Below are 14,382 nucleotides of genomic sequence, written 5' to 3'. Positions count from 1 at the left end.
TTAGGAAATAAAAGTTCCTCCCTCCAAAAAATGGAAAGAAAAACTGACTTCAGATTTATATAATTTGTTTAAGTTTACAAAGAGGAGGGGTGAGAGGGAACAAGCATTTGTTAAGGACCTACCCTATGCTAGGCATTGTGCTAAGTGCTTTACAAATATTGTTCTTTGATCACCAACCACTATTCATGGGTTATACAACATGAAATTCCAATAAATGTACTAATTTCTTCAATTATAAAGTCATAGTCATGTTTATTTATGAACTTTAATGAGATGGTATAGTATACCGGAAAATATGTTAGATCATGGAAAGAAGAGAATTAGGTATAACCAAAGGACCTTGCCAGCCTCTAATGCTTACTAGTTTTCTATCTTACCTTAGGTAAGTTAGCTAACTTCTTTGATCATCAGTTTCCTCATCTAGAAAATGGAGATAATACCTTTATTGCCAACCTTTCACTGTTATTGTGAGGTTCAATTTTCACAGTGTATAGGAAGTACTTCACAAAACTCAAAGCATCAAAAGTGTCAACTATTATTACACTGGCCAATTGAGTTGGGTTTGCATGTCAGTCTATTCATTATTACTCTAAAACATTACTATCAGGTCCTTAGCAATAAAGTGAAAGTATCTTGGTGAAGTCAGGATAAGGAATTTGGAGAAACAGTCAAATTCAAATGAGATATTCATGAATGAATATTTGCATTTGTGAAAAACATATTATTTTCATCCTGTAACTACTTGTATAATGGCTCCATTCGCTTCAAATGGTGTGTCAAAGTTGCAGATCTATAAAACATGAAAATTAAACTCTTTATTTTTCAATATTGTATTGCCAGTATTGGGAAATCGAATTTGTCAGTCTCTTACCTATTTAAGATTTTCTAATATATTCTGTTCGTTTTCACAGTTTCCCCTAAGTCAGATGAACAAACTGACTTTGAAAAGAAGACACAGTATTTAGAAAAGCAATTATCCATTTTTATTTTGTTTACATTGCACTGAAAATTTACATCATACTTTTACAAATTCTTTTTTTTCATAAAAATATACTTCTTTACAAAAGTGTATGCATTAATATAAGAGGAGTAGCCAGTTGCAGAAGAAACATTGTTTAAACAAGGTCTTAAATGTATTAACCTTAACATTAATGAATGAATCATTGTTATTGCAGTCATTTGAATAAACAAGAATAAATAACTGATGGCATAAAATATAAAACAGCATCCTATCAGTAGAATACAGTTTTGAGAGATTCATATGAATTTTCAAAACAATGGGTTTCAAAGTGGTTTGAAGGAAATTCATTAAATGTTGTAGAAATCCAAGCAGCAATCCTGGGTGCAATGATTTTTGGTAGGCACTCTGTATCATGGTATGAAAAGTTTAGATTTTCACAGAGTTATTCATATTGGAAAGGGACAGAAACATAGTTCACACTGGGTACAGATTTGCATTTAATGGAATATAACATGCTATGAAAAGAAGACAAATGGCCCACTAAATAAAGAAACTGGGGTTACAGTATGGTCCATTTGAAATGACTAACCATCAAGCTGAAGACTAGATTTCCTACTATGAAATGGAAACCACTCTACCATGTCCCAAACCTTCCCATTTGGACAAGGAGTTGTGAGGATTTGTCAATATGGCAATAGCTGATGAAACTGTGGCTTTTTTTAAAACTGGATTTCTATTGCTGGACCTTTATAAATAAATATTCTAATTATCAGTGTTGGGAGTTGAAACCAAAATATGTATTCAAAGTCAGTGCATTTCAGAGAGAATACTACATGTCCTGATTAAACATAGAAGTAGTGAAATAATGTTGATGTGGTAATAAAACAAAATGATTCATGTAGAGATTTCAATATGGAAATATTATTGTATCAATACAACAGTTTAACATGTACTACTTGGTCTTTCAAAAAATGGGAACTTTAATAGGACAGTCACTTTGGGATTATTATATAATTGCATTTTTTTATTCTTTTAGGAAGTTTTGCCGAGTTCTGAAAGCATAATGGAGTGAGGAATTCCATACTATCCCCTTACTCACTGACTAAACTAATCATTGAACAGTGGGGCTATCAATGGGAGTAGCATGATCTCATTGCCCTTTGTAGATATTATTACTGCCAACCTAAGACAGGAATGCTGATATAATATCGAGGAACTGAAAACACTGGGAAATTAAATAAGAGCATAAAACCTTATTTTTCATCTGTGGCATAAATTAAGCAATTTCAAGGTCATGTCATGATCTTACAAACAAACAAATATGGAAAATGATGTTTTGGTTAACAAAGATGAATAGCCGATAAAGTGGTACAAAATACATACTCATGGGAATGATGTAGCTCATGACTGTTAAAGAGAAGTCAGTGACCTATTGTCTCTTGTAAGTATAGCTCTTATTTTCTACCCTATATCTTTTTTTTTAACCCAGTCCCTCTAATATAGTTTATAAAGCACAGAAATACTGATAGTGGATGCTCCTCCAATATATGCAAATAAGTTTATGTTTTAGAATAATCTCCTTTTTTAAAAAAGCAAATAAACTGTGAGTAAGCACTCACAGAGTGCAGCCGATTCTCTGTAAAACTCTCCATGGTAAACATGAAGAAGAGTCATGTTCCAGTTTATGAAAAAAACACTCTTCTCTATCATTCCTCAGGAAAAGGTGACCCAGTAAATCCTGAAAAGTGTGCTTTAATTTGTTTAGCAGTGGCCTAAATGTGCACTGTGTTGTGTTTCCATTTGCAAACTTCTGAAGACGCCAAAGTATTACCAAATTATACCATTGTGCAGACTGTGTTCAAGTTGGGATCAAATCGTACTGCTTTCCCTTCGACTGATTTTGCATTGGTATCATACATAGGGTTTTCAAAAGCTGCTTGGCCATTGTTATTTTCATGTACTGAGCATCCTGTGTACTGTGTTTTAGGTGCAGTCCTGTAGAAGAAAAAAATCGTGATTACTTGAGGTTTCCTCTATAAAAACAGCTGATGAAGGGACAGCTCACTAATGTTTATGCTCATTCTTTCACAAATAATTAAGTTCTAAGAAAAACTAAGAAATTTTAAGGTCATAGGAAAAGTGATTTATCATTCTTTCCTAGAAATAAAATTCACAAGAAACTACACTTAATTGAGTCATGAGAACAAACACATATATACAATTAAAGTGAAAACGTGAGCTATTTATTGTGGGTAACTAGTAATTAGGAATTAAATTTTAGATATGATAAAACCCATTAACATATCATTTTAAGGAATAATAATAGTAACAACATTTGAGACTTAAAGATTATAACTTCCTACAATAGTAATAGTAGCTGATTTTACATAATTGTGTATTCATTCAAACATTTATTAAGCATTCTATTTATTTATTAAGCATCTGTTCAACACCTTGTATTAGATGCTAAAGATTTAAAAAATATGAAAAATAGTCCCTGACTTTAAGAAGTTTAGTTTCTCTGGATGGGTGGGGTGGGGTAAGGCATGTAACACAGCTACATATAAGTAATTAAAATTATTAACAACATAAATACAAAGTAATATGGGTGAGTATGTAATAACAATTGGTACAATCAGAAATTGGTACAATCCTCTTGTAGGAGAGGAGCCTAGAGTAAGCCTTGAAGGAAGCTAGGGATTCAAAAGCAGTGAACAAATAATCCTTATCCAAATAATGACCATACTTTCCACCTAGGTTTAAGATTTCAGCACAGGGAGAGGAGAGAGAAAAAGCATTCATATAGTAATTAATATGTAACAGACACTGTGCTAAGTGCTTTATAACCATTATTTCTTAGATCCTCACAATAACCTTACTGTTAGGTAGGTGCTCTTATTTATCCCAATTTTCCAGGTGAGGAAATTGAAACAGAGGTTCAGCTGCCCACAGTGACATAGCTAGTAACTGTTTTGTGATCAATATCAGAATTGAACTCAAGTCTTCCTAACCGCAGGCCTGGAGAAGTTCTATCTATTAAAACACCTAGCTGCCCACAGGCAGATATACTATTGATGCAAAATATTCCATCACCTTTTAAATTTTTTTTTTTCTTTTAAACAATGTATGCTCTCCCATCTCCATATTCCAAGTATGACTTGGATTTTGACAGATCTCAATGATCTTGCCTTCTTTAATTTATTTTTACATTGCAAGCATTTCATATACCGTGATCAAATTTTCAAAGGATGTTCACTCTAAAATACTTAAAATAATAATACAAAGTACTTAAAACAAATTTTGATATTATAAATGCCTTTCCCATCTCCAAATCCTGTTATTCACAATACTTGCCCATAACAAAGACAAGCTTTTAAGTTCTGAGAAGATGTTATAATAGCCCTTCTTGTGTCCTTTTTATCTGGATTACTATGACCCACCTCCCTTTACTATGCATCTCCTCCCAACAACAACAAATGACCTTAGTTACATTTACTGCAATTTTTTCCTCAGTCTGCCTTGCCTCTACTGATTAAGTTATTTCTTTTCTAAATCATATTCATTCTCAATAACAACCAGTCAGTATCAACTCCATTTTCTTTTACTCAAGGCATATCTGAAGCCATGGGGATGAACTTTCCTTTACTAATATCTGAACAATGTAATCACTCTATTTTACAAAGTTGGCATGAGGACGGGAGGAAGGAAAGAAGGAAGAGATCATGATTTCCTTTATATTCAAAGCATATGACTTTTAAGGTAGTTATGTGGACATGGAGTCAGGAAGGCTTATGTTCAAATCCTGCCTCAAACACTTATTAACTATATAACCCTGGACAAATCACTTAACCTCTGCTTCAATTTCCTCATTTGTAAAATGGGAATAATAATAATAGATACCTCATAGGACTGTTGAGGGTAAAATGAGATAATATTAATAAAGTGTTTTGCAAATATTACTTTAGTAGTATGATTATTAGAAAATGCGGCAGCTAGGTGGTACTGTAGATAGAGTGCCGGACCTGGAGTCAGGAAGACCTGAGTTCAAATCTGGTATCAGACACTTACTAGCTGTGTGATCCTGGGCAAGTCACTTAACCCTGTTTGCCTTAGGTTCCTCATCTGTAAAATGAACTGCAGAGGGAAATGGCAAGCCACTCTAGCTATCTTTGCCAAGAAAACTCCATATGGGGTCATAAAGAGTCAGACATGATTGAAAACAACTAAACAGCAACAACAAATTATTGGTAATGTTAATAATTATTATTTCTTTTTAATTCATTGATAAAAGCAAAATGAGTTGGTGAAATTCACTGGTGACACAAAACCGCTGCAAGTTTATGTCTTGCCACAAAAAAGGATTTTTCAATGAGTTTTTCAGAGTTGCATTTGCAAGTGAAAGAATCTGTGCTCAGAAATAAATTTGTATATGAAGAGAAATTGGCTTATTTTAACTCCAGCACTGTTTTGGGAGTTTCTGAGTAGGGAAGTATTTTTTCACAAGGTGGTGACAAGGGGTCTCATTTCAGTTTGAGATATGTTGTAGATATTAGACCAGATAAGAAAACTTCACAAAGAATGATATCATGATTAAATAGTGCATAGTACAGTTATATATTCTTTGAGATGATTAAGTATCTTCACACAGGATCATAGGATTTTGAGCTGGAAGAGATCCCATCTCATCTAAGCCTTCTTCATTTTTATCAATGAACAAAATGAAGTTGAGAAAAGTTGCTTCTCATAGTGGATAGAGTACTGGACTAAGAGTCAAGAAGATCTGAATTCAACTCCAACCTTAGACATTTACCATCTGTGTATCCCCTGGACAAGGCATTAATTTCTCTCAGCCTGTTTCCTCAAATCAGTTGAAATGATGATATCACCTATCTCAAAGGATTATTGTGAGGATCAAGTAAAATTCAAAGTGCTATAGAAATGTTATCTATTATTATTAGTTGATTTGTCTAAGGCCTCAAACATATTAAAGAATAGAGCTAGTATGTGAATCCAAGTCTCCCAACTCCAAATTCATTGGTCTCTTTCTCTATGTCTTAGTATGCAAGACCTATATTTGATAAAGAATATATACTTTTCTTATGTGAAGGAATCAAGAAAGAGAATGATTGGGTAGAAAATCCAAATGCTTCCTGTTTTGGAAATGTGAATTTGTAAAAACCATGAAGGGATTATTTACTTATTTTTTTTCCAACTCCCTAATGGCTAATATTAGCTAAAGAGACAACCATTTTGAATAGTTACAGAGGTTCTGTATTTCAAAATGTTTCAATTTGTCACCAGAAAAAAACATTCCACAAACTTTTCCCTACCTGCTACATCCATGAAGGGTAGGCTAAGGTTAACATTCATGCCATTTTACATAGTACTGCCAAGAAGAGAGGGTGTGTGTGTGTGTGTTTAAGGGGGGAAAGTGTTGCAGTGATTGGGGATAGAATTGTGACTAATGATACCTACCTCTGTTTATAAAGGTAAAATCCAAAACCAGCAAAAATAAGGGCAAAGAAAGGCACGAGGATAGCAATGGCCACAGAACTACTATTGGTACCATGTGGTTGGTTGGTAGTGTTGGGACCTTCTGACATGTTCAGTCCTGCAAAAGAAAAATGAAAGTTTGACAAATACATTGTGTCTCCTTACCCGCAAGGCTTCACCTGAATACTGACAAGCAATTTCTGTTGGAATGACTTTATCTGTACTCAAGGGATTTGCTTTGTTGTGTATAGTCTAGCACAAATGTTACTACTTGTTTCAGTTTCACTTAATATACAATATAAATGAATTTGAGCTTAGTTTCAACTGCTGTATATCATCAATTTCTATAAGGACATCTAAAACCATTCTCTAATCATTTTAGGAATCTATTTTTATTGTCTTGAAAAATAAATATATTCAAACAAATATTGTTAGTTGAGATTTGGTAAAAGACTGAGATTCTGTTATTTCTTTCATTACAAAGTAAAATTGTTCAAGTTATCCAGAGCATTTGTATTCTAAGGGGGAAAAAAATGAAAGTACAAGAATTTACAAGGGAAAAGGAAAGAATCACTTCAAGATGAAATTTATGTTTTATATTTTAGGCTGGGAATGATAGAGTGGTGAAAAGGAGAAAAAGAGATACTATCACCTGAGATAATATATAATATTGTATGCCACAGAAGTTCTTAATAAATCCACTGAAGTGCTACTATTACAGTGCTCATGCATTTTTTTAGACAATTTTGGTAAATGAAAGTGACAAATTCACCTTGGAAATTACAAGTACCTTTCACCACAGAAAATTAGCATATCTGAAGAGCACTAAGCTATTTCAGAAGGGGGCCCATTTCTCAAAGTTATTTTCCCTCCTAGATACTATGAGCTTATTATCTAAGTGCCACTACATTACCCAAGCAGTAAGAAAATGGCAACAATATTCAAAGTGAAAGAAGGTATTACTGCTCTTGAGAAATAAAATCAAATAATTTATGGTTTAATATTTTCTTTTTATCAGTATCACATTTCCTTCTTTTTTGCTTAAGGGAAAGATGTTCTGCGATGTTCATTAGAAAAATGGTGAAAAAATAGGGGCTGAATATATTTGGCACACAGAGATTCAGTATTTCTAAAGAATTTAATCACTTAAACAGCCATCAAAGCACTGAGTGTGACCAGGACACTAAAGAAGGAAATAAAATATTCAAGATATCTAATATATAGAATCCACAGCATGTTTTTTAGAATGTTCACAGTACAAGACAGTCAAAATGAACAATTACCTAATCGTTGAAGTCCAAACTGCCCATAATCTTTACCCTGAATAAATCCTTGAAATACATAAGTTGCTCCATCAGGTTCGGCAGAAACCTTTAAGATAATTCAGGAGAGAGAAGATTATATCTTGAATAATTTTTGGTCATATGTACCCTTATCCAGTCTGGGTGAATACTTATGTTTATGTTGAAATGATTAATTCTGTGCAAGATTGTTCCACTTTATGTCTTAAGCCTTAGGTAATATAGTATTTTAAATATTATAAAAAAAACTATACCATCTTTTAGAGCATAGAAGGAATTTCCCCTGTTTTTCAAATTCCTCTGAACTTAGAAAAAGAAATCCCAATGGTTACATTTGTAGACCATAATTGCAACCTAGGAAAGCCTTACCAAAGAACTAAAAGCAATGACTTCACAGGATAACATGGAGAGTCCTATGGCATATTCAATAATATGAAAACTGATACCTTACACTTATATGATACATTATCCCCCCCAATACAGATATATATATATATATACACACACACACACACACACACACACATATATATATATATATATATACACACATACATACATAACTTCATTTGATTTCCCAACAATTATATGAGGTATGGGACAAATTTATTTTATTAGCCTTTAAGAATGACTGGCTAAGTGAATCACCAAGTAATAGTGGCATTAAGTTCTGGGCTGTATAGTCTCTTAAATTATGTAAACTACTCTGTAGGGAAAGCACTCCCATTTCTCAACTAACCTTTATTTATATGTGAAGTTTCACAATTAACAATTAAATTTTTTGTGTTAAACATTGCCCTCTGTATGTAGTACCTTTTTCAAGCTCAAATTCTCTTGAGCAAAGCAATAAAGTCTTAACTACTCCTCACTGTGAATGAGTTTATTAGATCAATTTTTTCCATGACAAATAGCACTAGTGTAACATGAGGGCAAGGAAAGCCTGAGGGAAATAAAGGAGACAGTTTGCAGAGGAGGGAGGCTTGGGGATGCTGAAAGCAAATTTAGCCAACTTTATAATTTTGCCTGGGGCCATCTCTGACCAAGCCAGTGACCTATCACTTTATTTACTATTGGGACTTCCAGATAGGCAAAGCTCATTAGGAAGAATATTTCCTGAGCTATCCTGTCCAATCAAAAGCAAAAGCCTGTCTACAAGCAGCTTTGACATGATTTCTCTGACCATGTACTAGCATTGTCAATCCAGAATTCTCATACTACAACTGATTTCTCTATTCCTCCTGGGCTGAATATAAACAAAGTAAGTCACAAAACTGCATTGATTACTTACATGTCCTACCTAACATATCCACAATATTTACTCTGTGTTAGGATCATTCTTTGTCTAATTCCTTATCTAACTTTCTATTTCTTCTCCTCTCTCCAGTGGCCACTACTTAATTTTCATTATCTATATAAATGTACCCCTGAAGCATACTGAATTATTTCCCCCCAATACATGTCTAACATACTATTTCTTTCATATATTTATGTATGGCATGATTTGCTTAAAAAAAAAAAATCTGGTCGAACAAAGAGGTGGTAAGTCAAACTAAAGCTAACAGAAGATGTTTATATAAAAATACTTACAAAACCATCCATGGCCCAATTTTCTTCCTTCATTTTGCTCACTGAAGCATGAGCTGGTGTTTTAATAAGATAGATATGTAGCATTAAGCGAGCTTCCTGACTTTTATAAACCCCTAGAAAAATGTAAATGTATCTTAGGATATTTAACATTAAAGATAATTAGCATTCATTTTATTGTCCAGAAGTCCTTTAACACATCAAGCATTATAGATTATAGGTGGGAGACAAAAAATAAAGGCCAGCTCAAGTCCCACCTACTCCATTAAGCTTTTATCAATTAGCCTAGCCTTCAGTGATTTTTGCCTTCTGTGGACAGATTACTACATATTTTAACCTTTAAGCATTAAATAATATTTATATTATATTTTGTATTTTTATCTTTCTTTATCTCTTGTGCATACATCTTTTCTCCCCAAATTATAAGTTATTCATAGGAAAAGGTCATGACTTATACTTGGTGCCACAGAATGTCTGGTAGCCATTCATTCAACAAATGCTTAGGGAATGCATTGACATTAGGCTGGGTGCATTTTAGGAAAGAAAGGAAGTCCTTGTTCTCAAATATTGAAGATGACACAGATATACAGCTATGTACAAGGCATCATTTTGTGAAAAGTGAAGTATGCATGCAAACATGCTATAAAAATTCAGAGGAGGCACCAGTAATCATTGCTGGAAACGGACTAGGGAGAATTTCAAAGAAGAAATAGCATTTTAGCTGGTCCCCAAAGGATGAGGAGAACATAGAATAAACACTGATTCAGAGTCAAGAAAACAAAGTGTTTACCTAGGGAATAATGAAGGGTTCAGTTGGAGTATACAAAAAGATAGGATGTAAGATAAGGCACCAAAGGGAACACAGTGCCAATGTTCAAAAATAACTGTTGACTGATTGCATTCAGAGTTTCTCTGTATGACTCTATTATCCCAGATCTGTTGTAATCTCATTTGAGATTTCTCTTTATATTCCTGAGTGTGTGAAAATACATTGGTCCTACATCTAAACTATAGACTCTAAAGTGCTTTCATGTATACACTCTGAAAGCCAAAAAGGCATAAATACTTTATTGGGGATCAGTAGGACCATATAATTTAGAACTGGAAGGGACATCAGGGGACTTCTCAATTTGATTCTTTATCAACAAAATAACCCCCCAAATGAGGTTCAAGTATTGATGTGACATAAAAAATTAAGAATTAGATCTTTCCCATCAATATAGTTTATTACTCATAATAACAGTATTTACATAGAACAAAAGCTTGTTTTAAGGATTTATTTTCAATCAAACCTAAGTGTACATACTCCTAAGATTAAATCAAAAATTTGTTTTCCTTCCATCCCCTATAATTCTGAGTTTCACAGTCCCAAGAGCAATTAGAACTGGCAAATGACAAATTGTCTGATTTCTTTGGCACTGAATATATAAATTAATTTAGGTAGAATTGTTATTTTTATTATATTATCTCAGCCTACCAAGGAGCAATTGATATCATTCCATTTGTGAACAGTATTTTGTAATTGTGTTCACATAGTTCCTGGGCTTGCCTTGGGAGGTAGACTTCCAAATATATTATATTGTCTACAGTTATTTTAAATGGAATTTCTCTTTCTGTCTCTTGCTGCTGGGCTTTGTTGGTCATATATAGAAATGCTGATGACTTCTGTGGATTTATTTGTATGCTGCTACTTCACTAAAGTTGTTCATTATTTCAAGTAGTTTTTTAGTTGTTTCTTTAGGATTCTCTAAGTATACCATCATATCACATGCAAAGACTGATAGTTATATTTCCTCTTTGCCTATTCTAATTCCTTTAATTTATTTTTCTTCTCTTATTGCTAAGGCTAACATTTCCAGTACAATATTGAATAATAGTAGTGATAATGGACATCCTTGTTTCATCCTCATCCTATTGGGAACACTTCTAACTTATCCCCATTACATATAATGCTTGCTGACAGTTTTAGATACTGCTTATCATTTTAAGGAAAGCTTCATTTATTCCTGTCCTCTCTAATGTTTTTAATAGGAATGGGTGCTGTATTTTATCAGATGATTTTGGTTAGTTTTGTTATTAATGTGGTTGGTTATGTTGATAGTTTTCCTAATACTGAACCAGCCCTGTATTCCTGGTATAAATTCCACCTGGTCATAGCATATTATCATAGTGATAAATTGCTGTAATCTCTTTGCTAATAATCTATTTAGAATTTTTGCATCAATATTCATTAGGGCAATTGGTTTATAACTTTCTCTGTTTGGGCTCTTCCTGGTTTAGGTATCAGCACCGTATTTGTCTTATAAAAGGAATTTGGTAGGACTCCACCTATTTTTCCAAATAGTACATATAGTATTGGGAATAAATTGTTCTTTAAATGTTTGGTAAAATTCACTTGTAAATCCATCTGATCCTGGAGATTTTTTTTCATAGGGAGTTTATTGATGGTTTGTTCAATTTTTCTAAAATAGGCTTATTTAAGGATTTTATTTTTTCTTCTCTTAATCTACACAATTTATATTTTTGTAAATATTCATCCATTTCCTTTAGATTGTCAAATTTATTGGCATACAGTTGGGCAAAATAGCTCCCAATTATTGCTTTAATTTCCTCTTCATTGGTAGTGTATTCACCCTTTTTTGTTTTTTATACTGGTAATTTGGTTTTCTTCTTTCTTTTTTAAAATCAAATTAACCAAAGTTTTATCTGCTTTATTGGTTTTTAAAAAATAAAACCAGCTCTTAGTTTTATTTATTAAAGCTATCGTTTTCTTACTTCCAATTTTATTAATCTCTCCTTTGATTTTCAGAATTTCTAATTTGGCATTCAATTGGGGATTTTTAATTTGTTCTTTTTATAACTTTTTTTAGTTGCATGCTCAATTCATTGAACCTCTCCCTCTTCCTCTATTTTACTTGTGTAGACATATAGAGATATAAAATTTCCCCTAAGAACTGCTTTGGACACATCCCATAAGTTTTGGCATGTTTTCTCATTATCATCATTTTCTTTGGTGAAATTACTGATTGTTTCTGATTTGTTGTTTGACTGACTCATTCTTTTTTGGGGGGGGCATTGAGGTTAAGTGACTTGCTCAGGGTCACACATCTAGTAAGCGTCAAGGGTCTGAGGCTGGATTTGAACTCAGGTCCTCCTGAATCCAGGGCCAGCTTTATCGACTGTGCCACCTAGCTGACCCCTGAGTCATTCTTTAGGATGAGATTATTTAGTTTCCAATTAATTTTTGGTCTATCTTTTCATGGCTCTTTATTACATACAATTTTTATTGCATCATGATCTGAAAACAATGCATTTACTATTTCTGCATTTGACTGCAAGGTTTTTATGGTAAATTTGTGTGTAGGTGTCATGTACTGCTGAGAAAGGTATATTTCTTTTTATCCCCATTCAGTTTTTTCCAGAGGTCTATCATACTTAATTTTTCTAAAACTCTATTCACTTCCTTAACTTCTTATTTATTTTGTGGTTAGATTTATCTAGTTCTGAGGAGAGGCTGAGGTTCCCCACTAGTATAGTTTTACTGTCTCTTTCTTTCTGTAACTCACTTAACTTCTCTAAGAATCTTGATGCTATACCACTTGGTGCATATATGTTTAGTATTGATAATACTTCATTATCTATGGTACCTTTTAGCAAGATGTAGTTTCCTTTCTAATCTCCTTTAGCTAGATCTATTTTTGCTTTTGCTTTGTCTGAGATCAGGATTGCTACCCCTGCTTTCTTTATTTCAGCTGAAGCATAAAATATTCTGCTCCAGTCTTTTACATTTACCCTGTGTGTATCTCTCTGTCTCAAACATATTTCTTGTAAACAATACATTACAGGATTCTGGTTTTTAATCCACTCTGCTATTTGCTTCCATTTTCACATTCACAGTTATGATTACTGTGTATTTCCCTCCATCCTATTTCCCCCCCTGTTTATACTTTTCTCTTTCCTTTTGCACTTCTCACCAATGTTCTGCTTCTGGCTACTAGCTCCTTCAATCTGCCCTCCCTTTGATCAGCCCCAGCTTCCTTTTCTTTTCCCCTTTCTTCCCCGCCCCCACTTCAGCCCTCTCTTCTATCACCACCCATCTTTTTCTTTCCCCTCTTATTTCATTGTATGGTAAGATAAATTTCTATATCCCACTGAGTGTATATGTTTTTCCCTCTTTGAGCCAAATCTGATGAGAGAAAGGTTGTAACAATACTTAACTCTCTTTTCTTTCCCTCTATTGTAATAGTTTTTGTGCCTCTTCATGTGATGTGATTTATCCCATGCTGCCTCCCCTTTTATCTTCTCCCAGTATAATATTTTTTGTCACCCTTAAGTTTTTTTTTATATAATCACATCAAAATTAACTTATACCCACACCATCTGTTTATGTATACCCCTTCTATCTGCCCTAATAGAGATACAGTTCTTGAGAGTTACAAGTATCTTCTTCCTGTGTAGTGATGTAAACATTTTAACATTATTGAATTTCTGTTTTGTTTTGTTTTTCCTGTTTTACCTTTTTATGTTTTTCTTGAGTCTTGTATTTGAAGAACGAATTTTCTGTTCAGTTCTGAACTTTTCATTAGGAATTTTTTTTTTTTTGTGAGGCAATTGGGGTTCAGTTACTTGCCCAGGGTCACACAGTAGGCGTCAAGTGTCTGAGGTCAGATTTGAACTCAGGTATTCCTGACTCCAGGGCCGATGCTCTATCCACTGCACCACCTAGCTGCCCCCTTAAAAAATCTATTTTATTTCTCTTCTTCTTCTTCTTCTTCTTTTTGTGGGGTAATGGGGGTTAAGTGACTTGCCCAGGGTCACACAGCTAGTAAGTGTCAAGTGGCTGAGGCCGGATTTGAACTCAGATCCTCCTGGATCCAGTGCCGGTGCTCTATCCACTGTGCCACCTAGCTGCCCCCAGGAAATTTTTTAAGTTCTCTATTACATTCAATGTTCATCTTTTCCCCTGAAAGATTATGATCAATTTTGCTGTGTAGTACATTCTTGCAATCCAAGCTTCTTTGCCCTCTTGAATATCATATTCCT

General features: G+C 33.7%; 1 protein-coding gene across 1 annotated transcript in view; it reads right to left on the bottom strand.

Moving 5' to 3' along the window:
• Positions 1 to 985: 985 nt before the first annotated feature.
• CSMD3 (CUB and Sushi multiple domains 3) overlaps positions 986 to 14,382 on the bottom strand; it is a 1,584,452-nt gene continuing 1,571,055 nt past the window's right edge. The window contains 4 exon segments of the mRNA XM_043974157.1: positions 986 to 2,956; positions 6,437 to 6,572; positions 7,738 to 7,825; positions 9,343 to 9,455. Coding sequence (XP_043830092.1) covers positions 2,797 to 2,956; positions 6,437 to 6,572; positions 7,738 to 7,825; positions 9,343 to 9,455 — 497 coding nt within the window. The 3' untranslated portion in view covers positions 986 to 2,796.

Source organism: Dromiciops gliroides, chromosome 1 (genome assembly GCF_019393635.1).
Source record: "Dromiciops gliroides isolate mDroGli1 chromosome 1, mDroGli1.pri, whole genome shotgun sequence".
Classification (NCBI taxonomy): Eukaryota; Metazoa; Chordata; class Mammalia; order Microbiotheria; family Microbiotheriidae; genus Dromiciops; species Dromiciops gliroides.
The sequence above is the reverse complement of the archived record's forward strand: the minus strand, read 5'-3'. Positions and strand labels throughout refer to the sequence as shown.